Source organism: Hoplias malabaricus, chromosome 6 (assembly GCF_029633855.1).
Source record: "Hoplias malabaricus isolate fHopMal1 chromosome 6, fHopMal1.hap1, whole genome shotgun sequence".
Taxonomy (NCBI): Eukaryota; Metazoa; Chordata; class Actinopteri; order Characiformes; family Erythrinidae; genus Hoplias; species Hoplias malabaricus.
Genome location: NC_089805.1, coordinates 18,245,947 through 18,273,790, shown reverse-complemented (window position 1 = coordinate 18,273,790; position 27,844 = coordinate 18,245,947). Strand labels below are relative to the sequence as shown.

Here is a 27,844-nt window from a genome sequence, read left to right as displayed (position 1 = left end):
GAATGGAAGGGAATTGAGGATGCCACCCATGTTTTTACAGTCATTTGGTTGTACCATTGTGGATGAGATGGTGGGCCAAACAAAACCTAACATCACATTCCAGTATGGACAGCTCTAATATATAAAGTAAATCTTATGTATTTATGGGTTCTACATCTGTGTTTTCAACAAATTGGTAATGTAAAACAACGTATATATTGTGAATGTGGTACATTCAGGATTTCGATTTAAAGAAATTTCTCTCTCTCTTTGGGTGTATGCATATATTAATTTGTACACAAATGAAGTGGCATGAAACAATGTCTTTTCCACTAGACCACCTGCATGTCCAGCTTGTCAACTGCCTTGACCATCAGCCATCATTTTAGACCATTAGATACCAGCTACCAACATAAAAATTAATGAAAAACAAACACTATTTATTATGACACCGTTCTATGTTACCTAAAACATTAACAATACACATTTCAATTTTAACATATCACATAAAATAAAACATCAATTAATTCAGAAAAAAATATTTTATTAACAAATGGCCTGGTTACACAGGAACATGCTATAAATACATCACATTAAAATTATAATTTGCTACATAAAGAGTACATAATTAGCACAATGAGTGCACACAGCACCCAACAGTGATTTACTTTTTTTCTAACATCAGAAAGAGTTTGTGGATTTTTTTCTCAGACACACCTGGTTTCAACTCTGCAGGAACTTACCAAGTTTAGTTAATTTATTTGAGAATATCTTGAAATGAATCCTATGCTGTAGAAACAAAGCACTATTTTGTGAGGTTTCTCAATTGTGCCTTGATATTTCCATTTCTCAAAGAGGCTCTCAGAGCAACCTCCCTGTGCATTCGGACGAGCCGCAGCAGCAGAGCAGCAACTTACCCTCCACGCTGCCCACTTCATAACCATAATCCCAAGTTAGTTCTGTGCCAGCCCTAATCCGTCTAAGAGCAAGAGAAAATGGGGAAGAAATTTTACTCTAGATTGCACCTAAATGTTTATTTTCAAAATGCTTTTCAAATATATCTCTAGGACAGCATTAAAAAAACAACGTGCGAAACAAGGCTTCTACTCACTTGCTGCTAAAAAATGCGACCCAAGGAAAGCGGAGATCATGTGTGTCCACAAATACATTCTGGACAAACAAGTTAGGACTGCAGCTGTGCTGTTGAGAGTAGGAGAGGGATCAGTTAGTATGCATTCTCATAAGGTATGAAAAGGCTTTTTATGGGGGGAAAACATGTTATTCTTGTTTTTTTTTTTTAAATACATATTAAATACCATAGTCCTAAAAATGTACATATATACATTACACACACACATTTATACATAAGTTGCTGCTGCACAAATGTGTACAAGGGAGTCCCCTCTCAAGGAGGCACACAAGATAGACCAGAGCTGCCCAGACAAGGGCACAAGAGGATTCACCTGGGGTCCAACTGGTCCGTGTCAGATATTCAGGCCTAAGCACCACAGGAGGACAATTTGATTTCAAGACCACTGACACATCATCCAGTCCCTACCCAAAACACTCATAACTGACAGAATCTGACATACAGCTCACAAACATGCTTCACAGTGGCCACAGCCAACAACTTGAGACCAATCCCATCCAGAGGTTTGAATAATTCTCCCCATATGTACTTTAGTACTCGAGTACTAAAGTCCCAAAAGGGAGGACAACTCCTACGAGGTCTGAGCCCCTCTGCACCCTTCAAGAAGGCCACAATTTTCCACTCAGGATCAGACGGCTTGAGAGGCAACATAGGAGGACTGGTGTGGTATCCGCAACCAGATTTTCTAACGGGGAGAGGAGATCTTTCCGCACGATCTTTCCCAAGAAACACCCCTGAGCAATGACAGCATTAGTGGAAACCATGATTGTCTGGGCCAACATGGCACCACCAGAAGCACTATGTGAATTTCCTCTTGTATTCTGACGAGGAGTGAATGAAGAATGGGAAGAGGAGGGAACATGTATGTTCCGAGAACCACAGACTGCAATGAATGGTGTCTGACAAGGCAAAAAAGTTGAACATTTGTCTGGCTGAAACGTTTCCATATTTTCCCGATGACCACTGTATGAAGTTTCGAGTGGCTGGAACACAGTGTCTGGAAAGCATATCTGCTCTCTGATTGGATGTTCCCACTAGATGTACTGCCTGCAGAGATAGAAACTGCTTGTGGGCCCACATCCACAATTCCTCAACCAGGTGCAATAGAGGTTTGGATCTAGTTCCGCCATAATGATTTATGTGGGAGATGGTCATTAGGCTGTCTGTATGAACTAGCACGTGCCTGCCATGCAGATGTGGAAGAGAGAAGTCCAGCACCAGCTTTACAGCACGCAACTCGCAGACATTGATATGTTCCCAGGCATGGTCCACTGACCAAGTGCCCTAAACCCTTCTGTGCCTCCACAGAACACCCCAACCAGTTGCTGAGGCATCCGTCGTCAGAAATACTAGTTAAGGAGCCCATGCCTGCTGTCGACAGGAGGAAACTCAGAGAATGACTCAGTGCTACTAGACACTTGTTTTAAAAATGGCCCTTCACATGCCTGTGGTGCACAGGGCCCAATCTGAAGGATATTACCCAAATACGGAAGCGCCTCATATAAAGTTTGCCCAGAGCGATGACTTGAGCAGCAGCAGTGAGGAGACCCAGGAGGCGGAGTAGAACGAGGTACTGTACTCTTCTTCCTAGTTTCAGATGACCAATAGCCTGAACATGCTCCTTGGGCAGTGAGACCATCATTGCATAGGGATCTTCAGACCTTGGCCAGGAAGTGGTTTGAAGGCCACGAGCATGCATTTTGAAAATGTTCTTGGGGCTAGAGACAATCCGAAATGCAAGACTTTAAGTTGGTACACGCTGCCATGAAATGCAAAGCGGAGAATGTGTCAGTGTTTTGGAACGACTGGGACATTAAACTACGCATCCTGGAAATCCACCAGCATAAACCGCTCTCCTATTGTGATACTGTGGAGCATTCGAAAGGGAAGCACATTCAGATGTGAATTTAGGTGATAAAATTGGACGAAACCCAGTCCTTTTTTGGAACAAGAAAATAGGTTGAATAGAATCCCTCTGGCTGAACATGGGGGTCTACAATCTCTATTGCAACTCTCATTGCAAGTCTCCTTTGGAGAGGAGCTGAATAGAGGCAGATGAAGAAACTGCAGCCTGTAGCACAATGGGCCTGTAATGCAGCTCCTCCAATAGACCATATGACTAAACTCATGCAGTTGCACCATCAGCGGCGATCATGACTGGCACCTCCCTTGAAACGGGAGTGTTGTGCCTCTGGTCTAGCTCCCTGCACCTCAAACTGTCGCTTGAAGTCAGAGTTACAGGGGATGGTGTTGGATGACTGGGAGCTCTGGGGTGGCGCAAGCACTGAAAGGCTTCAGAAAGGGCAGAATGGCAGTCCACAACTTCTTTTACAGAAGGGCCAAATACATGGCCAAGGACTAGAGGCAACGATTTAACTGTTGGCCTACAAGTGTCACAGAGTGAAGACTGCACCACACTTGTCGTCCATGAAGTACGGACCACACCAGCCTTCCATGCCCACGACCCAGGTATCCAACTGACTGAAGTGCTGCGTTCAGCAGTTTGTTGAGCGATCTGTTATTCTCAAGGCCTTGAATCGAAGTGTGCAGAGCTAGCAACAAAACGGAAAGAGAATTCACAAACTTTGCCCTTCTGATCGCTGCATCATGTGCCTTGGAGAGGAGCTCATCTGAACATCTACACTCCGCACTGCGGCAACGTGAATTTGGGTGAAGTGCCTCATCTGGAGAAACCACCATAGAAGCAATGGGCGAGCCAACTGCTGGCATGCAATCAAGACCAAAAGCAGCCATATTTGTCACTGACATCAGTGCCAATTGTGCTGTGCTTGCTCTATTTCTTTGACTACTTAAACAAAGGCCAGCTGCAAATTCAGCAGCGAAATCATCCCCAGTGGGAACTGAGAAGTCATCTATCAGGGCTGCATGCAAAAGAACCTGCTGGTCTGCAAGTCCAAGTGCTCCAACAACACTAGGGACCGTTTCTTCTTTTTCTTCAGGGACCTCTCTGGGACATCCGTATGTCACTTGAGAGCCTTCTTTTCAGTCTGCTGTGGCACTGGCAGCATAGCATCACTTCCTGCTCCTAACCCTGCAAGTCATTCACAAAGTCTGTCAAGTGGAATAATAGCACAATTCATGCATGGGTTAACCAGGGCATTAAGAAGGTGCTCGAGCCCAAGACAGGAGGGGAACAAATCATGTCCATCTTCTAGTGAGCCTAGTGTGGAGCGTGACTGTGACCAACAGCCTTGAGAAAACATCCTGGGAGTGTTGCTGGAGAGAGTATATGAGCTGAACACAGAGTAAAAAAAACTCTAGGTGATGATCACAGTAGCGGCATTTCGACCAGCTTCAGCAGGCTGGAGTGTGCTACTACTACTTATCTAAATGTAATTATCCTGTTGGAGAAGAAAGAAATCCGATGCTGAGCCAACAAGCACAGTATAGAATGTAACAGCTCGTGAAAACTTTAGCTCCAACGAAGTGTCATAGAACTGAAATAATGGTCTGAGGCAAGGCAAGACGAGAAAAGAGGCAGTTTGCCCTGAGTCACACATGAATAATTTGGTATACATTCTCCGTCTAGAGCGCGCACGTACGAGGAACATCCACTCAGTAAGTACCTCCTTGGCGGTCAGGAGATATGAAACATAATCTCATTTTCACACAAATCCTGACCACGGCTAAAGAGGACCCAATTAAATACATGTGAAAAAAATATTATATTTGTTTGTTTATTTATTGAGAAAATTAATAAAATATTGTGTGTGGCAAAAGAGTAGCTAAACTTTCTCTGTGTCTGCAAAATCACAAAGGACACCAGTGTAATTTCTAAGTAATCCAACGTCTTTCTCACATTTGCTAATGTTAATGTTAATGAGTTTACCATCAGAAGAACCCTGGACAACAAATGGTATGAATTGCAGTGTTGCAAGAAGGCCAATATTGTCCAAAAGATAATTAATAAATAAATGATCTTGTATAATATTTTTGTCTTATTTCTTAATTTGGTTCTCTTTATCCATTTCTAGAACTGAAGAAACAGTGGCTATTTGTTTCTGTTTGCTGGTAAACTTCTCTACAGACTAATAAAAGTGGTAAAAATTGGCAGAGAGAAACAAAAACAAATGAGAAGTAGAACAATTTACTGGAGTTTGTCCTCTTGTATTTTACAGCTATGAAAGCTATAAAATCACTGTAAAGACACCCTGTACAGTAACTGTCCTGAGAGGACTCACTTCCCCCTTTTTGTCATTTTACTCACATTGATGTAGCGTCCGATATTGCCCTCCTGTTTGGTGTCAATAAGGTAACAGGAGTTCTCATCATTGAACAGACAGCGGGTGCTACGTCTGCGTCGTGGGGCTGCCTTCTCTTCAGGCTTTTCCATGGATGCTTCTTGCGGCTTTACCCTGTGGGTGGACTTGATAGCAAAATTGCGTGTTGATTTTCGGGCAAATTCTGTCACAGCCTCCCCTGGACCTGAGAAATCAAGGGACATATTATCAATATTATAACTTCCCAATTTGTTTGAAAAAGTACACAAATTGCTTCCAAAAAACAGAGAGCCTGACCCTTTTTCCTCATCCATTTGGCCATGGAAGGTGAGACCTCTGTTTGGTCCTTATGTTTCAGAGGTAAGGGTGTATGAATGTCTGTGAGTAAGCCTTCATTAACTGGATGAGCATGAAGGAGAGAAAACAGGTCAAATGTCAAAGTCTTTTATTTTTAGGCACCTTTCCACTAGGCAGTGCAGTACAGTTAAGAGCAGATTGTACCATATTTTTGTACACTGTTTTCTTACTGCACTTGTGCAAGTAGGCGGGGTTCTCTGAATTTTGTGATGATGATGACGACAATCGAGGTCTTTTAGGGCCCATAATTTACACATTGTCAGAAAAATGTCATGCAATCCAAGGATATATCTGAAAATCTATGTGATCTATCTGTTTCAAAATATAAGTCACAGCAAGGATATTAAACAATATCTAAAGTTTTCCATGTTTTCAGGAAACAGTAGCCTCTAATTTTATAATGAAAAAAGCTGGCTAAAGCCTTCAATCTTCCTAGAGTTTGTCAGCTAGTCAAACTGGGCATCTGACAAAGAAGAGCCTTGGTCTGGGATATAAGTGAGATGAACCCAAATTTTACTCTAAAAATCTCTTTAAAAAGGTCCTGTGCAGAGAGTGAAGAACCTTTTGGATGGACAGTCAGAGAGGTAAGACGGCAGAGAGGCCACTGTCAAGAATAAAGCATATGAGGAACTTAGTTTGCTAAATGGTATATAAAAGACATGCCAAGAGGAGTCAAAATATCTCTGCTCTGATTACAACGATATTATTTGCAGAACAAAAACACAATGTTTGGTTAAATACATGCACTATATATCACTCTAATAGCAACAATCATGCTAATATTATCCCTATAGTGAAACATGGCGGTGGCATAGGTAAAAACTATAGGGCACAATTCACATTTTCAAAAAACGAAATGAAAAAATGGAATCTCTCTGAAAATTAAGCATATGGACAAGCAATTTAATTGTCTATACTCTGCACAGTAGCTCAAAACAGCAATTGCTGTAAAAAAATGCATAGTATTTTCTCATTAGTTAGTTGTGTGAAAATAGAGCTTTTCGAACTAGTCCCTTGATTTTGATCCAGTCGACAAACAATTGGTTTTGTTGTGATGTTGTTGTAGAGAGTCTGGAGGTAAACAGTTATCAAAAAAGGTTCAACATTTGGACATGCTGTTGCCTCACTATATCAATAAATCGATGTGGGCGGAGTTTTATACATTCTTTCAAGTCTGTTTGAGGTTGTAACTCAAACAAATTATGCCCAATCCAAACCAAATTTTACAGACTTGAATAAAGCATGTGCAATATCACCAAAATCCACCAAAAGAGGGTTTTTGTGATATAGCGCCATCTAGGAATGCAGTGGCACCACTATTTAATCATGTCATCTGATACTCATATTGATCAATCTTGTGAAGTTTCAAAATTTTTGGGGAAGTGTTTGAGTTATAGGTCTCCCATGGGCCCACCACCTGTGGGAGAGGTAGTAATCTGGGTCTGGTGCATTGTGGATTGGGTGGGGGTGGGTGTCTGGGGCCCTGGCGTTCTGATCCTCGGTTACTGAAACTGGCTTTAGGTGCATTTATGTGATTTGTGGAATTCATGCTGGATCTCTGTTATTGGGAGAAATGTTATTAGGTCCTTAGGATTCGGCTGATACCACATATGTCCATGTTAGAAAATAGCCATAGAGCAGTAAGCACTCAAAAATATCTGTATGTGCATTTCTAATATGAATGGCTGTAAATGCTCATCAACAATATGGGAAAATAGTAAATTATTGAGCCACCAGATGGCACTACAAGACTAAATATTGTTAATCTTCATTGGGTTTGAGACCCTATTCAATTTCACATGTTATAATATATGAACATAAATTGTTTATCATGTTCAAGTAGAGTGCTCACCAGTCATAGCAAAAAATATATAATAAATTCCTTTTGATAAATTTTGACTTTCATTAACTTTTCTTACTCACTGTGAAAATAAGACACATAGCTCATTAGTGTTCATGAAGCCTTACTGGCCCAAACTGCTTATGGCCTCTTTGTGCTGATTCTTGCTTACACCAACACTGAAATTTGTATTGGCACTGAGAATTTGTGATGTATTTTCTATGCACATGAAAGCTTATACATAAGCCTACTTGCAAACTTAGCGAAACACGAGTCAGTTAGGCATCAATAAAGCTAAGGCCTCACTGTGCAGATTCTTGCTTCAATTGATACCTCGTTGACACATGGTATGCAGGTACTGAGTGATGTCCTGAATCAGATTCAATGGTGATGTCATATTAGAAAAAACATCTGCGATTTGCCATTGAGGTTTAAGCAGCTCTTTGACAAACTCAATGTTCAATCATCATGAAACTTTAATAGTGTGTCCATGGGGGCACTTCTTAATTACACAAAACATATCATAATCATAGTCACTAGGTGGTGCTATGACAACAACAAAAACTTTACACAACACCAAATTGTCCAACTGACATGCAGGTACTGAGTGATGTCCTAAATCAAATTCTATGACGATGATGTCATATACGAGAAAATATTGCCGCCATCGGTAAATCAGGTTTCCACAGCTCTTTTACAACCTTCCAATCATCCCAAACTGTAAGGAATACAGACTTAATACTTGGTCAAAAGGTAGTAACCCCTCCTGCTACACAAGCACAAATTCAGCTTGATTGGCCTTAAGGGGGCACTACAACAAAGCAAAATGCTTTCATTAAAAGATTTTCCACCCCATGAGGCATAGAGAAATTTAAAAAAAAAAAAATAATAATCCTTGGGTCTCGAATAAAACAAAGGTCGATACAACCACTAAGCTCCACCCACTTAGTTTTTTAAGCTAATTTGCATAATGTCTAAAACTCTTGCAAACTACACCCTGGATTTCTGCCTGATTCTTGCAAAATTGGTGTCAACAGATTCAAAAGACACTGAGCCTTATAATTATTAAATACACCTTGACATTTGTAAATTATATTGCTGCCACAAACCAGTAAATGTTTCTACATTAAACCATAATTGACTAATATGTTTGGAATTCATAAACGCTTTTTTTGATTCTCACAAAACGTAATATTTGACATCAAATGCTCTTCATTGCTTCTGTATATTTTAACTTGATTTGCATAATGTGCAAAACCTACTTCTGCGAACTAGTTCTGAACTACTTAATATATCATCACAGCGTAAAACCTAAGCAGCCTCTGTGCTTCCAGTATGCTGATTTGATGCATTCGTTGAAAGGCTACAGCATTGGGGGCAGCTCCACGGTTGCCTGTTGGGCAAAACTCAGGAAGCAAATGCTATCGCTGCTAGCGGATATTTATTTTTAGAATGATTAGCAAACAATTCATTGTTTCTGTCAACTTTATATTAAAACTTAACTATAAACAGTGATAACTGTTGTAAATTGCAAAGAAATACTTCATATATACAGCTACTTCGCGGTTCATCTTTCGCAGATTCGCTACTTTTTGGGTTTTTTCAAGGGGGCTTATGGCCACTATAATCGCCTAAAAATATCATTTTCTTATGGTATGTAAATTAAAAGTATTTTTTTTTATTATTTACATGTATTAGACTAGGCCTGTAGGTGACAAAATATATCATTTACAAGTATTTCTTACATGTATTGTTCATGTCCACATCTGAGTGAAATTGACTAAATCGCAGTTTAGGAATTACTCTATTAAAGAAACTGGTAGGATATTACATGTAGTTCCAGCTGAAAAACATTATAGAATGACCGTTTAATGCAAAAGGTGGGTTGTTAACAGTACAGTACAGGGAGGGTTTTAAAAGTCCAAATACTCGTTAAATAATTTAAAAATATATTTCCTCTCCTTCGCAGAAATTTGTTTTTCGCGGGTGGTCTTGGAACGCATCCTCTGCGAAAAACAAGGGATCACTGTATTTAACATCTTTAAGATAAGCCGTGAAAATTTTTAAAAAGCTCTAAAAATGTTACCTTTCAGAATCTTGACATTCCTTCGTGTGTTGTAGTCCCTTTGGCAATCAGTATCCCTGCGTTTAGATCTTACACCAGCTTCATCAGCGCTTACTTTATAATCTTCGTCATCCATGTCATCTTCATAATCTTCATAATCTTCCTCTTCAGAACTGTCATTTTCATCTTTCTTTTTTTCCTGCTTCTGACTCCTGGTTATCTTGTTCTTTTCGGTATTCTCTTGATTTTCATTATCCATTTCTAAAGGAACAGAAAGAGAAATGTAACAGAATATAAAAGAAGAACGAAAATCTGTGTATATTTTAAAAACTTCAGACATCCAACACTACCTTCACCGCTGCTAGAGTCCCCTGTGAACATGTCATGCTTCTTTAACGATCCTGTTGTCATCTTTACGAGACTCTTCTTTTCATGTTCGTCTTCCTCTGTCTCAGAGCAATAGGCTTCACTCTCATAATCATCTTTCAGTTTCTCCACTTCTTCAATGTAATCCAAATTAGCCAAGTACTCATTGTCACACTTGGCAGCATCCACACTAGCCATGTCATCGGTGACAATTTTACCTAGAGAAAATAAGCATAGAATAATAAAATAAATTAACTCTTTGTAAAAATAATTGTTTGAATACAGACTCAAAGTATCTATTATTAAAGACTGATCTCCCTTTGATGTTGCTGATAATACAATTCTCATAGGCTACAAAAATGTGTTGGACTTCAATGATTTAGCTCATATCTGCAAAGTAAGAATTACTGTGTTGATATTGAACACATGATGTTTGAGAGAGATCCAGTGACCTTTGGTGTCCTCTGGGGTTAGATTCTTAAAACAATATTATTACATACACAATTCCACTAGGCAAAATTGTATTATATTTGATGAATATCATATCCCAGCAATACAGATGTTACCTAGATTTATGTCGTAATCTTGGCATACAAATGGACATAGATCTCAATTACAGCAGTCATGACAAAGCAGTTACCAAAGCCTCATTTCATCATATTAGGAATGTCAGCAAGATCAGATTTCCTTACTAAATCAGACACGGAGAAGCAAAACATTATCTTTTTTTCCAAAAGTACCGATTACTTTACTGGACTCCTAACTGGACTTTCAAAATATACAAATCAAACAAATTCAGTTGATTTAAAATGCAGCAGCTAGAGTTCTCCATAGAAGTAAAAGAAGAAAACCGATTACTCACATACTTAATTCGATTTACAGGCTTTCCATATGCTTGATGTAAATTTAATTAGTACTTTAATTTGCTAAAAAAAAATGTATTTAATGGTTCAGGGGCCAGCCTGTCTACAGGATATGCTACAGCACAAGTCACTGTATATAAGTCACAACATTACCAGACCCCTGTTTATTAGTCCTGCCTAAAAGAAAAATAAATCAAATAGAAGTGGTCCGAATGAATAAAAGGTACTACATAAATAAACATGCTTTGTCTTGCCTTTTGATCAATAATGGTATCAACTGAGCTTAATCTTGAGGTACATTATACTTATAATTTCATCCTACCTGTGAAACCACAAACAAATGTTCCCTTGGAGATGTCATCCAGGCAGCGGATGCCCCAGCCTTTGTGCTGAGTCATGAAGACCTGCAAACGAAGCTGTTGACCATGCTGCACCAACCTGTTACTGCACATCCAGGGGTCACAACGGCACAAAGGGTTACATTCGTACACCCTGCAGAGGGACACAAGGGATAACATTAAACGTTTTGGCCACATAACTAATAATAACACTAATAATCTGTGAAAGAATGACAGTTGGTTCTCACCCAGTAGGGACATATCGGGTTAGTCGTTTGTGTGTGTATCCAGCAGTACCATCCACAGGACCACCTGTGAACAACGACGTGGCTTCTATGGTCAGTTGGTGACAGGAGCATTTTGACCTGTGACACATGAATATCCATGACAAATGAGAATGCAGTATTTACAAGTATTCATGGGTTGCAATGGCATAACCTTTTTTGTGGGCATCATACTGGGAACAGATTTTCTGATTTTAGAGTGCAGCACTAATGTAAACAAATGGGAAAGGTGGGTAAATTTATGACCCAGAAACACAATTTGTTTTGCTTAATTTGCTTAAAACACACACCCCAGGGAGAAACACACATGAATCTGCAGCAGTTTATTTAAAAGAAACAAACAATGATATTTACACCTTTCAATCACGATGTTATTCAGCTTCTCCGTATAAAACACACACAACACAGTGCTTATACCTTTCAAACATTGCAAAGCCTCGCTTTCTTTATATAACACACACAACTTATGTAGCGTTCACTCCTTTTAATCTATACGTAGGCGTCTGTACTTCTATATTTCAGAAATTTTTTGCTTGTTCAGGTAATTAGGCCAATATTTCCTCTCATTTTACTTCATCTCTAGTCATGGAGATTTTTAAAAGAGCAATGGGGCTTTTTGGGTCAGGTAAAATATAACATTAACTCTGTTCATTTAATGGCTGCAAGACACTATGATTGTAGACCTGGCAACATGGTGGGTTTGGACTATTTGTGATTGGATAGAAGACAGGAATACAGCCAGGACCTTGGACATCCATGCTGCAGCATTTCCCTGTCTTTATTATTAGTTTTATTAACTGTGATATGCACCAAGTAGAGTGCTACATTGGGACGTGGCAGAGCTGCTACTGAGTCAGGTAACCATACTCATATTTCTTTCATTTTAATGTCTAAATGAGAACTAAATGTTATGACAAAAACAATAAAACAATTTAAATATCACAATATTTTAATTTGTGTGTTTGAGTAATAAGTAGTTCCCAAGTATTGTGGCTACTCTGTACTTTGACATCAGCTGCAGCACATGAATTGCAAGTTACAAGCACATTAGACTTCACTGATCAAACAACATCCATTCTAAAATAATGCAGATGTGAGATATAATCAAAGCTTTGGTCACTTAGAGTAATTATTTAATTGAAAGTCAACATGACCGAATACTTTTGGGCAAACTGTTAATCTCCGTAATGCACTTTTGCATTTAGCAATTTTATGTTGTATGAAAAGTGCTATACAAATGCATTATCATTATTATAAATGAATTGTGAAATCATAAGCCGATTCTCTACTGCTGCAGCTGAGCTCATTGGGTCTGATCTATTTCTAAGATTTGCTAAAATTTCACTTAACTTTACCTGTACAAAAATATAAAATCTGTTGAGTCGACAACTATGGCTAGTTTTAGAATTAACAAGAGCTTTACCTTTGATGTTAACAACTCTGATATTTTAAATCGCTCTCTGTTAATAAAAACATCCAAGTTTGTTCATATTTAATATTAACTCTTTTAGAAATCATTACTGCAGACTTGCACCTGATATTGGGCTTTCAATAAATACTACTACTAATAATAACAACAACAACAACATATTTAATTTATATAGTGCCTTGCTCATACTTTTCAATAATACAGAGAGAGGGACACAAAAAAATCCATTCAGTTGTTTATATGCAGGAGCTAAAAAAAAAATTGAGAAAAGTGTGTTTTCAGTTGAGATTTAAAGAAGAGAGCAGAGAAAGAGATTGAGGTCAAGTGTTTCTTAATTTTGGGGCCATTATACTGAAAGATCTGCTTCTTGTAGTATTCAGTCTGAACTTGGGGATGAAAATATGTTAGATTACTTGACAAAGCTTATCATAACACAATGCCCTGTATCCTTCATGAAACATAAAACAAATATTACTGAAATTACTTTTGCACTGACCTGTCTCTACATCCATCTGTGCAGTCACAGCCCACCATGAACTCAAAGCTGGTGTTGATGGAGACCCCAGGGGCAGGCACCCTATGTGTTGTGTAGATCAGAGGTGTTGGAGAAGTGAAATCAACCTCATTCACGCAAGGCACAGGCACCACTTCTTTTCCCTGCGAGATGTCAGGCAAGTACACTTTGGGCCGGGTGGTCATAGAGGAGGGCGGAAGGGCTCGTTTCACCAGCACAAATGGGTCCAAACAGAACATGTCCAGAAAGAGGAAGTCACAACGTGTGTCCAACAGATAGTCCTGCACCTCTTCCATCTCGCACATGCTTCGCCCACATGGAGCACGATAGAACACATGGAAGGACATCTAAATAAAAATAAATAAATAAAATAAATAAGTAAATTAAAACAAGTATACAGAGGGAAATGAGAGGTTTTCAAATTAAAGAAATATTAAACATAGGAAAAAGTTCAAACATCAGATTATCACATATTTACAGTTATTTTCATATATTGCAGGGTTTTTTTTTTATTTGAACAAGAACTAAATGGCATTTGTCTCTATTATTTTGGGACTGTAATGTCACAGGTTTGATCCTCATGACCTGTAGGAAAACTGGGGACAGGAAGAGTGAAGAAACAGAGCTGTCTCCTCCTGGTATCTGTGCTCATTGCACCAGTGCACTGATGAGTGTATGAGTGTGCAAATGTATGTGTGACAAAGACAAATATATAAAAAAATTTCTTTTTCGTTAAATAAATAAAATCATTATGAAATCTTCCATTAAAACAACAGCTTAAAATGACCAATTTAAACTCACCTTGCCTTCCACGCGCCTTCTCGCTGTCATACGACGAAAGCCATGAAGAAGAGGGATAAGCAGTGGGTTCTGGCCACGGTGCTGGTTCTTTTGCTTAGGCCTCATCCGATCCACACAGGCTGGGCAGCACCAGTGAGGAATGTATTTAAGCCGAGATTCAACAACAGGGAGGGGAATGTTCTGGTAAAAATCCACCTCAACAGAGGCAGGACGTTTTGTGCTGTAGTAACACAGAACCAACATATTGCAATCCCCTTAGCATTTACAGTATATTTGGAAAGACCTTGTCTACTCAAAGTTACAAGCAAATTACAAATATATTTTTCCCCACTGGCAGCAGGATCTAACTTAAATAAATAAATTATATAAACTAGTTCTTGGACCCCCAGCCAGTAGGAGTTTTGATACATATGTCATTTGTTGCATTGTTTCACCAACCTTGGCTACTGAATAATTGTGGCAGTGAAACTGGCAGTAATTGTCAATGCCACATCTCTCACTGAGAAACTTGTTCACACTTCAGATATATTTTTGTGTTTTCCTGCTCAAATACACCAGCATTAGAAGCAGGTAGAACACCTAAATATCAACTCAAACACAAAGCTTTTTAGTGTGTCTCATGCCCCTTTCACACACCACTCCAGAGAATTTCTAGAGAAACTCCAGAGTATCAGTCCAGAGATGTCCGTTCACACATGCAGCTCACAGCTGGAGATAAAACACATGGTTTAGGCATGGTGCACAGCCACATACGCGCTGTCTCAGACTTTACCTGGAATATTTACTAGGGCTCGAGGGGGGATAATGTCCAGGTAGGGTCCAGGACATATGCTGCATGTGGTTGCGTTCACACATAAAGCTCCTCTGGGTAAACTCCTGAACATGTCTGGATTACCGTGCATGTGTGAAAGGGGTATAAGGTTTTGAACTAAGGCTAAACTGTACTATGCTATTCTTATATTGCAATTATTAACATATAAGAGGCATTTTCATAAAAAACACATCCGCCTATAAAACCTACCTTCTAGAGAGACCGGTTAAAGTGGGTTCTTTGTGGGGCATGACCTTTGATAGAAGCTTAGATGACGAAGAAATCGGCAAACTTATTCTGTGAAGAACGACCCTGGGCTGTTTTGCAGGGTTTAACGCAAACTTTGTGGAAACAGCCTGGGAGATATTTTGGGGAGTAGAAGATTTTAAAGCAACAGTTTGTGTGGTAGACCTTGCAGAAGTGGTAGCAATGGTTGTGATGGCAGCTGTGGTAGTGGCTGTAGTAGCAGCTGCAGCAGTGGTAGCTGCAGCAGTGGTGGTAGCTGCAGCAGTGGTGGTAGCTGCAGCAGTGGTGGTAGCTGCAGCAGTGGTGGCTGCTTTAACCGTGGTGACAGAAGCTGCAACCGTTGTGACAGAAGCTGCTGTGGTGGAAGCTATGTTGATGCTGTTCCCCTGGTTTGGGAGGCACACAACTAAAAGAGAGAAAAGCAAAAAGAGAAAAGGGTTGTGTGGGGGAAAAAAAAAACATTTTGAAATGGTTAGTTTTCTTTTCTCTCTTGCAAAAATCTATGATCTGGAGACACTACATGACTTTTAAAGTCAGGGAAGATTATAAATAGACTGGGTATTTCACACTACATGACTGGAAAAATCAGCATGGTGTTGGTGAGTTTATACTACATACGATACATCCAAAGTCGGGTTGAAACAAATCCAATGTTTGAACAAGACAAGCTTTTCCAACCGCCGTCTTCCTGCTCATTTGTTTGGTCTGTAACCATGACAATGGCACTTTCATTGATCTGCCTGATTTTTAATGTATCCGTCAATTGCAGAAAATAGAACAGGTTCTAATTCAAAAGCTGCAGTCCGTCAGTTTCTGACTCGGTATGAAGGACACCATTAATAAACGCGTGTTTGTTTTCAAAACTTGACATGCATTTATTATACCTAAAAATCTGACTCAGTGTGTAAATGACTAAACTTTTTTTATTCTCTGTTTGAATTACCACAGAAACTGATTTATATCTCAAGTTGTTTGGTTTTGCAGCACTTGAGTGTGTGTTTACATTCATGCAGTTAGCAATCTCCCAAATATAGTGCGGGTTCCTACCTAAATAATCTAAAAACAGGAAAACTAAGTCAATTTTACCCACATATGAAGCAGATATAAAGCAATATCTTCATCTCTTTTCATGATTTTCAATGTTTGAAGGGCTCTTTGCAATTTTTTCTGCCATGAGCAGAGAAAGAGGAAGCCTAGCATGTCTGGCCGAAACACACTTTTTTTCCTACTCCTTTTGCTGACCCTGGGGCTTCGTAATGTGCCATACTCTGACAGGGAGTGTCAAGGCAGGAAAGTGATGTCAACGCACACCCTCTTTTGCTATAACAACTTCCAATCCAACTGTTTAGGCTGAGTTGCACGAGCACAATTTGAATATCAGCTTTCTGTATCACATGTGACCATTTCCCAAATCATCTGTGTCTCAAATAAAGAAAAAGATTTGGCCCATTTTACCTCCTGTACAAAACCAAGCCAAGTGCATATGTTTAGTTGAGTGTTTTCTCTCTTTTTCTGGTGCAGAAACAATTTACATCAATTAGTGTTGCACCAATCAAAAAATCAGTATCGGCACTGATACTGGCACTTAAACACAGTATCCATATCGGCTACAGAGAGCACAGATACCATAGGTGCTGGAAAAGGCCCACTACTCACTATTCACATGTACATTTAGCGCACATGGCACTTTTCAGGATACACCCCATGAAGCAGATACTGACGTGCATACACACTACTAGATGCAGCTCAATTTAAAGTTGGGGCAGATTTTAAACAAACAGGGTATTTCACACTAAATGACTGTTTTTGTTGATTTTTATGGATACTGGAAATATATCATACAGCCCACTACACAACCCCAAACTCCCCAGCCAAACACGCAACTCGCATTTCCTTAGTGTCACAGATCAATACGGACGTACAACTTGTTGTTGTTTGTGGAGCTTTTTGTGTAGATCCTCAAATAAAAAAAACATGTATAAATGTTTTTGGGTCGTGCATGGGAAAACATAATCAGCACGGTCTCTACACACTGCAGCAGGAGCTGGAGACTAGCACATAGTCATGGCTACGTTCCACTATAAATGGTTCAGAAACATCGCAGTAGGGCCAGTGTTGCGTTATTTAAGGTGGAATGGAAAATTAGAAGAGAGTTAGCATAAAGGCTGTAACCACGTGTTGTGTGGCATAGCATGTTCTCCTACAGGCAATACTTGTTACTTGGGGATATGTGCATCCAGCACTATGTAATAAGCTGTAGTTTTTCATAATTTTACCATTTAATCCCTCCTCCACTATAGAGCTCCACTGCACACGCCTGTGTTTACTTTCTGTGCTCTGTTCTCACTGGCTGTTGAAGGGACTCGTTTAGGCTTGAGTTGGTGGAGAATTTACACTATGGCATTACGTCCAAATTCGGGATGAAAAATATCAACTATTTGATATGCTGCGACTGGTCTGAAAATACATAAAATCGGGCCAAAAGTCGTGTAATGTACCCCAGCCTAAGGCACAAAGAACACTGACTTCATTCAAGCAACCACAAAGAAGCACACTAACAGGTCAGCAGCAGTCCTTAGAAAATGCATTTGCATATGAAAATGCATATGAGGACATATATCTTCATAAAAGTGTAAAAAGCTGTTCAGTCAGGCATGTCTTCCTACTTGTACTTGTTACTGCATTGTGGAAATATACATTTTTTTTCATGCCTTTTTTTCAAATAAAATCTGTACGTATAGCAATATAAATAATTGGATTCTTAGCCATCTCTCTAGTAGTTAAGATAGATAGAGTTGGTATCGGTCCTCAGTATCGGCAGACACTTGAACATGAAATATCGGTATCAGAAAAGTGGTATCGGTGCATCCCTAACGCCAATGTTCCAAATGTGAATATAAAGAAGAAAAAAAATATTTTAAATAAACCTAACACAACTATCAGTAAACTTGACATGTCAGATTAAATTACATATATTCTTAGTTGGGAGTACTCCTAAAACACACATACACAACCTTTTTTTGGAGGCTGTTCCGTTTTCTGCTCAGTCATTCTCTTCTTGATTCTTTGGATGTGGTCCAATCTTTTCGAACCCTTATATAACCACTCCTTTTTGTTATCTTTCTGGAAAAACAAACAAACAAAAAAAACAGATTAATTTAAATGTATTACATACAAACAGCAGCATTACCATGTTCAATAGTAATATAACTAGAGCATGCCACTTAACACTGAATAGGACATTTAATAAATATAAATAAATAAATAAAAATAAATAAATAAACAAAACCGCTCTTCTCTCTTCTGATACCAGCCGCATGATCAAGGACAAGAAAGTTCAAGGATACTTTGTCAACTAGTCAATAACGTACTACAAAACTACCCAAAAGTATATTAGTTATTTTAAATTATTGTGGAAAAAATAATTCGTTTAAAGCCAACTTCTTACCGTGTAGCAGATCTGGATCAAGCTGCTATCCACCTTCGTGATGGTGCAATCCTCCCATTGACCATCACGCTCTGCTTTGCTCTCCTGCCCTACCCGCACCACTACAAACATGGAATTTGGATACGACTGAAGATATTCCTCCACTTGTGAGCGACACACTTCATCTTCAATGTCATCACATACATTCTTCACTATATGGACAAAGACAACAGGAGTATGCAATTTTTAGTTTTCACTGAGAGAGATAGCAAAAACAGGCATGATCAAGTTACAAATTGGATAAAAAAAATGAGGGGAGGCATGCCTCTCCATTTTCTTACATGGTTTGCACACCATATGAAGGTCTGGCAACGAAACATATGCTGCACTGCCATCATCAAAAAACACCATGAACCTGAAACATCAGCAATAGACATTTACTGGAAGAATGTATGAAGGATATTTCAAGGCATTCACAATACAAATCATGATATTTAGATTTAATGGCTATAATGGGTTGACAGTTTCCTAATTCAGTGAAGAAACTGAATTGATGGCAAGTAAAAACACCCTAAATGAAGTTATATGCAGAAAACATATAATTAAAATGTAGTCTATCATTTGTAAAATGTTTTTTGTAAGAATACAATTATTAAACTAGAATTTTAGAGGTTTGTTACTTGTTGTTAGGCCATTTTATGCCAACAATTTTTTTTTATTTAAATATAAATCAAGTTTATTATAAACTGATTTTAAATTACCACATTAGCTTTGTGATGTGAATATATATATAAAATAATATATTTAAATATTTAATCATAAAATAACTTGTAACAAAAAATAAATTGAATAAAAACTATGATTCAAATTTGTTATATTCATCATTTTTAAAATAAATAAACCACTGACATCCCATTTTATAACTGAAATGGATAATTTTGTTAAATCAAATTTGAATACAATTGAATTTACTGATATTCTGGACTACTGATTTCCTCCCGTAATGCATATTTTATGCGTATTTTGCATAAAATAAATAAATAAAGGTAAAGGATTTCACAACACATATTTGGGGCTGTTATGATTTCAGTTAAGCTCAAATGGGAATGTTTTGGAATAGAGGTATTTAAGACTGTTTCACTTGTGAATTATTTTGTAGTGTTTTCCTTGCTATTACTATAAACTGGTAGTTACAGACTCTAGATATCGGATAATTTTCAAGGATACAAGCAGTTGATCAGAGTTATACAAATATGGAGATGATACCCACAATGTACTTTAAATGAGAGGAGCAACACACGGAAGCAGAGCCTCAACAGCAGTCAGAAAAGCTCCTGATACAACTTTAGATCCTGAATGAGATGCTGAACACATCGTTCTGAAGACTGGGGTGTATTCAGTGTGTGCGTGTAAATTAGTTGCAGTAATAAAAATAAAAAGAATAATTATCATGGCTCCTACTGAAGGAATCCATTCCTTCTTCCTCTTCCAGAGTCTTCTTGGGAGTGTTAACGAACGAATGAACAAACGAACGAAAGAAAGAAAGAAAATAATAATAATAATAAAATAAAAAATAAAAAAGGGGGGGGGGTGCTCTGCTTGGTGTAAAGATTCCACTACATTACAAGAAAAAAAATTGTACTTGGTAGGAATAGGCTTTTTAGTGGTTCTGATGTCCATCTTAATGTACAATAAGTGAGCAATTAAAATAAGCCTATGGCAAATACCTCATACGGTTTTTGCGGTCTGGCATCTCTGCTATAACAGCGGCATGCAGCCAAGACTGGTCTTCCTCTTTGTAGCGAGCCACAACACGACAACCAACAAACAGATCCTTCAGCATAGGTGGTTCTGAACATGCCAGATGATGAGCAGATAACATACTCTTTCCTTTATCCCCGTCAAATTTAATCTTATATCGATTCCCAGACTCTGAGAAAGAGGAAAAAAAAAGAGAAAGATCAATTTACTAAACTCCAACCTGTTTCACTATTTATTGAACACAATTCACTGAAATAAGTTTCATGTTACACTCTCGTCAGTGACAGTGGTATGATCTCAGTTCTTCTCAGAATCTAAACAGCTTTTCTCCTGCACAATTGGTACCTGTTGATTTGATTTCTAAAAGAGTGCCTTGATGCCATGTTTTAGTCCTCCGCCTTCCAAGAACTGTCATGTTGATCTTCAGTGCTATCTCTTTCTGAACACGGGCAGGAGCTGTTTGGGACCCCGAGGAGAAAAAAGAAACAAAAAACAGTTTGGTGTGAACGAAGAAAAGTTAAATATTGAGCATCACAAAGGCTTCTTTCCAATGCATGGCCGAACTGTTCTTAAGGTCATTCTTAACAATTCAGTGGTGTTGCGGACCTGTTAGCTCAGTTATGATTTCTTTTTTCATTCCATGAGCAGGAAGTTCACAGGATCCTGTAATAATAATGTTAGTTAGCATGCTAAATAAACTGAGAATTATGAGGTTTTTAAATTCTTTTGTGTGCATGTGCAAAGAAGCACAGACAAATATTACACTCTGAATACCTTGCAGCAAAAAGGAAGGCAAGAGGACTCGTTTAGTCAAGGTATGTTATAGCTACTAACACGCCATATAATCATTTTTTTTAAATATAGGGAGAGGCTGTACTTTTGATTCAACTATAAATAAAAGTTGCAGAATAACTTCATGTTTGAGCAGCAAAAGACTTGAAGAGTCAATTAGCAGATCCCTACGTTATTTAAGCTCTCCCTGAATGATTCAGTGGCCTTGAGTATTGTTAGCTAACTGTGCTGGAAGTACCAGGCTCAGCACGGTTTGTAAGCATTCTGTACCAAACTCTGTTCGTGCAGAAATGCCACTGGAACGGTTACCATACATGCTCAGAACTGTTCAGCCCTGCAGTAGAAAAGTCTAAAGTCAGTAGGATAGTCAGTAGTAGATTCCTTACCCTCTTTAGCATCTGAAGGCTTAGTAGTAATTGTTGTAGTTGCGGTTGTGGTTCTGATAGTAGTGCTAGAGGTGGCTGTCTGTGTGAGGGGTGTGGACTGTGTTGTGGTGCAGGTTATAGATCTTGAAGGCTTGTTGACAGACACTGAAGTGGTGCTCTTAGCCATTTCCATAGCTGTAGATTCACCACTGGTCTTTTGGTTGAGCGAAATTACTTTTGAAATTGTGGGAACAACTGAAGATTTATTTGAAGCTACAGATGCTTCAAGCTGTTTTGGAAGTTCAATATTCTGTTCTGTAGTCATTTCGCTGATTATAGTTTGAGAAGCACCAACGGGTTCAGGTTTGGTTGGAGCTGTGGTCACTGAAGAGGATTCAGAAGTGTAACTGGGTGTAGGAGTGTTGCTTTTGGACAAAGCAGGACTCAATATTTGGGGCGATGAAACCCCACAAGTGGATAAAGGGGAATCTGTGGTCAGGATTATTGGTAGTGGAGTAGTTGAATGTTCTGGACTTCTTGAGAGGTTCCTTTCTGTCTTTACAGATACTGGTCTGAAGGATGCGTGAGGCAGGTCATTTGGTGATGGGCTGCTAATGGGAACGGGGGACTCTCTGGACTTGATGTTTGATAAAATAATGTTGGAAGGTTCTGAACTTCCAGAAGGACTAGATTCCATCTTTATTTGGGGGTTGACAGGTCGGAAAGATGTAGGTGGCATAACGTCAGTGGGTGGGGTAATACTAAGGGGTACAGAGGATTCGGTCTTGATGACTGGTAAGAAACTTTTGGGTGGCGCTGAACTTCCCACAGGTTTAACTGTCGTATTTTTGATCGTTTGATCTCGGACCTGTACAGAAGGCTCAGAAGACAAACGGGTGCCTGCAGACAACTCCTCAACCTGAGACAAACAGAAAAAAATCATGAAGAAAGGACATTTTCATTTCAGACATAACTGAAAATGGGTCTCAGTTTTGAAGCTTGATTCTTTTACCTTAGATTTCTCATCAAACGACACATCTGGAGCAGAGGCTAAAGTAAAGGATGTTCAGTGGAAAAAAAGAAAGAATGTTAATTTTAAAAAAATTATACCATCACAGCCTCTAAATTCTAAAATGATACATTTTTCACTTCCAGAATAACCCTAAAAATATTAAATTACAATAGATTAATCTTATAATAAATACAGTTTATATGAGAAAAAGACCATGTCTACTATTAGTTAATATTACATGCAAAACATTGAGTAGCAATGACCAAAATTATTGGTACCCCTGCAATTTTTTTTAGAAAATGTACCACTTCTCCCGATTGCAAATGCTTTGATGTTCATGTGTTTATTTCTTTTGCTTGCTTTGGAACAACATTTAAAATAAATAAATAAAAAGCTGAGAAAAAAAGGGAAATCCTACAAATCAGTCATTGTCTTACAGGAAGACCCATGGTGTTTAATGGAGACCCAGTGGCCCCTACTGGCTCCTACACTACACAGCACAGATTTCACAATGCCATACACAGGCAAGGCCATAAATAACAAGCAGACACACAGCAATGCAAAGCTAAAACCACTGTGTGAACCTCCAACATGTTGAACCATTTGGATTGTTTGTGTCTCATCTGTCTTTTTCTTTCTTTTTTCCACTATTATTTTGCTACATATAGGGCTGGTTGATACGGCCAAAATTTCTCTCTCTCTATATATATTTTTTCAGTCAATATGATATAATTATGAATATGAATAATGTACAAAGCTATATTGGCAGCAAATTTACTTGCCACAGGGGAGTTTAAATACAAATTAAAGGAGCATCCCTTGACTAAAAGGCTTTTATTTCATACAATTTTGAAAAAAGTGCTAAAAAAAGGTGCCAGTCCATTGAGTTCAGATTTGAATATATTTCTCAGCTTTTGTGTGTTGTTACAGTGACAAAACTGAAACAAAGATGAAAATACTAAAACATGTGTAATTAAAAGTTTTCAGAAAAGGTACATTTTCTGGGAGCGCAGGAGTGTCAATATTTATCCATGACTGTATAAATGAGATTACATTGTTAAGCACACACAAAACATACAGCCAAAGAGAGTTTGGTGAAAGTTAACTTACCACCCAAATCTATGACAACATAATCACCATTCGCATCCCCTGTGACATTATTACCACCTTCACCATTCTGATCATCAGCCTCATCTTCGGGGATATGAATCACATCCTCTGTTGGTTTGGCCTCTCCTTCTTCCTCAGAGTCTGTGTCTCGATATTCTAATCCCAGCTGTCCATAGAGTCCTTTTATCACAGACTCACACTCAAGGACCGACCTAATTCAATATAAAAGAGTGTTTGGTTCGGGCACTTCAAATTTGAGATGCTTTTTCAGAGAATGCGGGTACCATGAAGTGAAAAAGTGCCATTTGTTGCCAAAACTGCCAATGTGTATGATACTTTGTCCTCAAAATGTATTACAAATTGAAGCTATATCTTTAGTATACTATTAGCTTCATAACAGCACGTTGAGCTCAGACCCCAAAATCTGTTTTGTACTGAAATTTGTTATAACAATAATAAATATTTTATTTATATAGCTAATTTACCAAACTCAAGATCACTTTACACATGCGAATAGATAGGAAAATACAAGTAAAAATATATAAAAAGATACTATTGACAGGTTCATACTGAACAAAAGGGAATAAAAACTAATTACACAGGAAAAAATAGAGGGAAAAACAAATGACAAAACATACTACTGGAAAACACAAAACAAAGTGATGTAATTTAGCTAACAGCAGTACAAGATGGGTAAGTCAATCGGGTCTAAGGTTCTATGGTTCAAAGGCTCTTTGAGTACTTATTCAAGAGTAGTGGTCTAGCCAGACGTTGACAGTTGGTTTGGTATTGGCCAAAGTTTATGCCTGCGATTATCCCAATAACAAAATGTTTTTGAAACAGTCTCAGTCATGTCGTGGGAAACAATTTTATTACTTTGTGTTTGTGGACAAATATCCTTAAATGATGATTAGTTAAATTAGCATTTATAACTTCATACACATTGTGTGAACTCTTGTACCTTATATGCATTTATATGAATGACTAACCAGCATTTACATTATGTATTACTTACACATGTAGTTAAACATTTTTTGATCCTGCACGACTAACTCTATGGCATGATAACTCGCGTGATATTTACACATTCTTAATTCTTAATGTCTAACCTTGAACAGATGTGCACTCCAGGCTTTTAGCACACTGACATCAATCATAGTGTTGGCCCAGGAGGGCTGAAGTGTAGGTGCATGTTGTTGACCTTGAAAGTGCATTTCTGACTCCCTAAATCTTAGTCTCTCGGGAGAGGAGTGTTGGGAAGAGAGGCCCATTGTCAGCCTGGCCGATAACGAATGTCTTCGGGGTCACGGCATGCAATTGAATCTTGCACGTGAAGAACTGAGTACTAACACGTGAAATTATGCATATTAATATACGCTAATCAGCCAGAAAACGCCTCACCGGCAGGGTTTACATCAATCGGGGTATAAATGTTGGAGTCAGATCTTGAGAGGTCAGAGCTTTACTTGGGAGGAGTATTACGCTGTTCTCGATGTATTGTTCTCCTGGATCCAGTATTGTTAAATAAATACTTTGATTTGCTTTGAACTTCACTCGACTGGTGTCTGTGACTCTTCCATAAAGAACACGCCTCCCCGAAGAGGGAGGGTGTATTTTGGACCTTTTTGATATTTTCTAAATTTTAATTACTCGGTCCAAAAGAACATTTTTATCTTCAGTCACACTCCTATATAAAGTCCTCAGTGTAAGCGTGATGAGGCTAAAGACACTTACTCGCACGCATTACTGTATAGAAGGCGGGTGTACGTGGACTCCCTCTCTTTCCTCTTCACCCAATCCTCCACCTGCGCCAGCTGTGCTCGGCGCTGCATCAGCAGTTCATCCTTATTAACCTCTTCTTGCACCCACTGCTGCAGCTCCTCCTCAGTCATGTTCAGCTCCTCACTCTCTTCTTCACTCTTCATCACGGTGCTGAAACACTGTAATGAATGATTAATCCAGTTTGGATTTTTTCCCCCAGGTACTATGGTTTTATTTACATTCACCATTATCAATATTACATATTAAAGGTGTAAAGGGTTAGTAGTGGTTTTGATAATAAATAGTAAGTAATGACATTATGACCTTTGGTTCCTACCCCATCACTAAATACATAGGTAAGTCACTCTACAGACAGTAAAGTTAACTTGACTACAGGGAACTATAGGAAAAAGCAAGCAAATAATCAACATGGACTACTCCAAACATGTTCAATTTTATTTAAGGGCAATATTAAGCCTTAGTTCTGGACTATTTATGTGCAGGTAGTAGAGTAGACTGTAACTGTACAAGACCACTCTAATCTTCCAGTGTACACCAGATTTAACAAACACAAAGATAATGACAAAGACTGAAAGACAGACAGACTGACAGATAAACTACATAAAAAAGACAGACATAATGACCAAAAAACACAAGCTTACACAGAGACAAACCCACTAACACTGACATATACAGACACAAACAATTTAACAGAGAAAGACACTAACGCAAAGCAAAATGAGAACAGTGCAGGAAAATACGTCAAGTGTGCTCTCCCCTTAATTTCTCACATTTTAACCAAGAAATAGAGTCTTATCATTTAACTACTGATGCATTTTATCACTGCGACTCGATCACATCAAATGATCGGCAAAAAACAATGTCTGCGTTTAAACTATCCAACAGAAACCAAGTTTTACTAAAAAAGAAAAATACAACACAGATATCAATATAAACACATTGCAGCTGTTTCAGCAATTAAAGTTAGTGACCAGGGTAAACAGAGTTACCCACCACAGTTACAGAATCTGCTCAAATCACAATAGAACATCAGGACTGATTCAGCTAGCGCTAGCTAACTTTCTAACGTTAGCCGTTTCTCCTGTTGAGAACAGAGCAAAGCTAAATATCTACCTGTGGGATAGGGTTTCACTGTTTAAATGGCACAAAAATGGATCTAAACACCTAGAGGACACTACATTAAAGGCACAGTATTTGCGACTTATCAAAAAACTACAGATAAACTCACATCGCGTATTGTGCGCACGGCAGGCGGCAAAACGAACAGGCACTGCCGCTACAATCAACATGTCATTCCAAACACACATGCGACCTACATACTCCCCCTTTGGGAGAAAGCCTACCTGGAAAACGTACGGATACCTCCGAATTATTTTAAAACATTGTGAGCGGTGTTTTAAATCTAGTTACGTGTTCGACCGTACCTTAAAGCTGCGTGTTGTAAAGCGGGAACTCGAGCGGTCCTGTAGCACTCGCGGGCCGAGGGAAAGTAACTAGGGAGGAAAGAATCAACATTGTGTTTAGACTCCGCCTTCGCCACTCATGGGGTCACGGCGCGAAACAGTGTTGAAGGCGAATCCGAACCTGTCCTATTCACTATGTAGTGCACTATATTTTGGTTCCGCCATTTTGTTGTAGTGTCCAAAAACAATGTACGTTCGGAGTTGCACCCTATTATAAAATAGTGCCCTATATAGCGTATCAGTATGTAGTGTTATTTGAATTCTCGGTGATAAATCTTACTCACTAATGTTCAATAGAAAATGCACACAAAGCACTACAGATTGGAGATACAGAGGAAAACCTTGTCCATAATGGCGTACTTGTGCTGCGGCAGTACACAACTGCCTGAGGGTGGATGAGCTGTGTTCCATTTCGCAGATCTCTGCAGCCTTGGCCTAAGTCCGCTGGATAGGAGCGCGCTATTTCCCAAAATTCCTTGAGATGCATATAGCGACAAATGGACAATTTTATTTACGTCTGTATCAGTTCAGTCTATATATAAAAGTCGGTATTCTTTATCATCACAAAAACAACAGCTACAATTTAGATGTGATATAAATGCATTATCACAGAGATTATTTATGCTGAATATCTGAAAAAAAAATATCTGAACCAAGTCACTGTAACCACATCACCAAATTAGCTATTGTAAAGCACATGTAAAGCCTACAAATCCGCAGTATTTCTCAAATCCTTTGTCTGTCACCCCTGGCTACTACACATAATATTTGTTCAGCCTTTGTATCGCACTGCATTTATTTTTATGATACGTTTGTTGCTTGCCTCTATTACTACTACGTATCTATAC

The 27,844-nt window shown here is 38.7% G+C and overlaps 1 protein-coding gene across 6 annotated transcripts; it reads right to left on the bottom strand.

The window, feature by feature from the left end:
• Window positions 1–540: 540 nt before the first annotated feature.
• Window positions 541–27,450, bottom strand: setdb1a (SET domain bifurcated histone lysine methyltransferase 1a). Of its 6 annotated transcripts, none has more exons than XM_066673851.1 (21): window positions 27,357–27,450; window positions 25,486–25,691; window positions 23,752–23,963; window positions 22,642–22,679; window positions 21,651–22,548; window positions 20,818–20,928; window positions 20,439–20,643; window positions 19,053–19,126; window positions 18,733–18,923; window positions 18,299–18,407; window positions 15,249–15,690; window positions 14,228–14,447; window positions 13,409–13,773; window positions 11,448–11,564; window positions 11,184–11,353; window positions 9,983–10,216; window positions 9,654–9,893; window positions 5,668–5,769; window positions 5,358–5,575; window positions 1,091–1,179; window positions 541–958 (listed from the first exon to the last, which is right to left on the bottom strand). In XM_066673851.1, exons 1-21 carry the CDS (start codon window positions 27,405–27,407, stop codon window positions 841–843), a joined length of 4,410 nt encoding a protein of 1,469 aa, XP_066529948.1. In that variant the 5' UTR covers window positions 27,408–27,450; the 3' UTR covers window positions 541–840. The 6 variants fall into 6 exon arrangements, with proteins under 6 accessions (XP_066529948.1, XP_066529950.1, XP_066529954.1 ...); XM_066673853.1 differs by lacking the exon at window positions 27,357–27,450 and adding an exon at window positions 26,958–27,054; XM_066673857.1 differs by lacking the exon at window positions 27,357–27,450 and adding an exon at window positions 26,877–26,894.
• Between the last annotated feature and the right edge of the window lie 394 nt (window positions 27,451–27,844).

Excerpts from the sequence above, each read along its gene's own strand:
- setdb1a (XM_066673851.1), bottom strand. The coding sequence starts at position 27,407 with ATGGAACACAGCTCATCCACCCTCAGGCAGTTGTGTACTGCCGCAGCA. Across the intron at positions 20,929-21,650 it reads GCCTTCAGATGCTAAAGAGG|CTCCTGCCCGTGTTCAGAAA; the intron begins GTAAGGAATCTA and ends GGTCCCAAACAG. Across the intron at positions 10,217-11,183 it reads ATTTGTTTGTGGTTTCACAG|GTAAAATTGTCACCGATGAC; the intron begins GTAGGATGAAAT and ends TATTTTCTCTAG.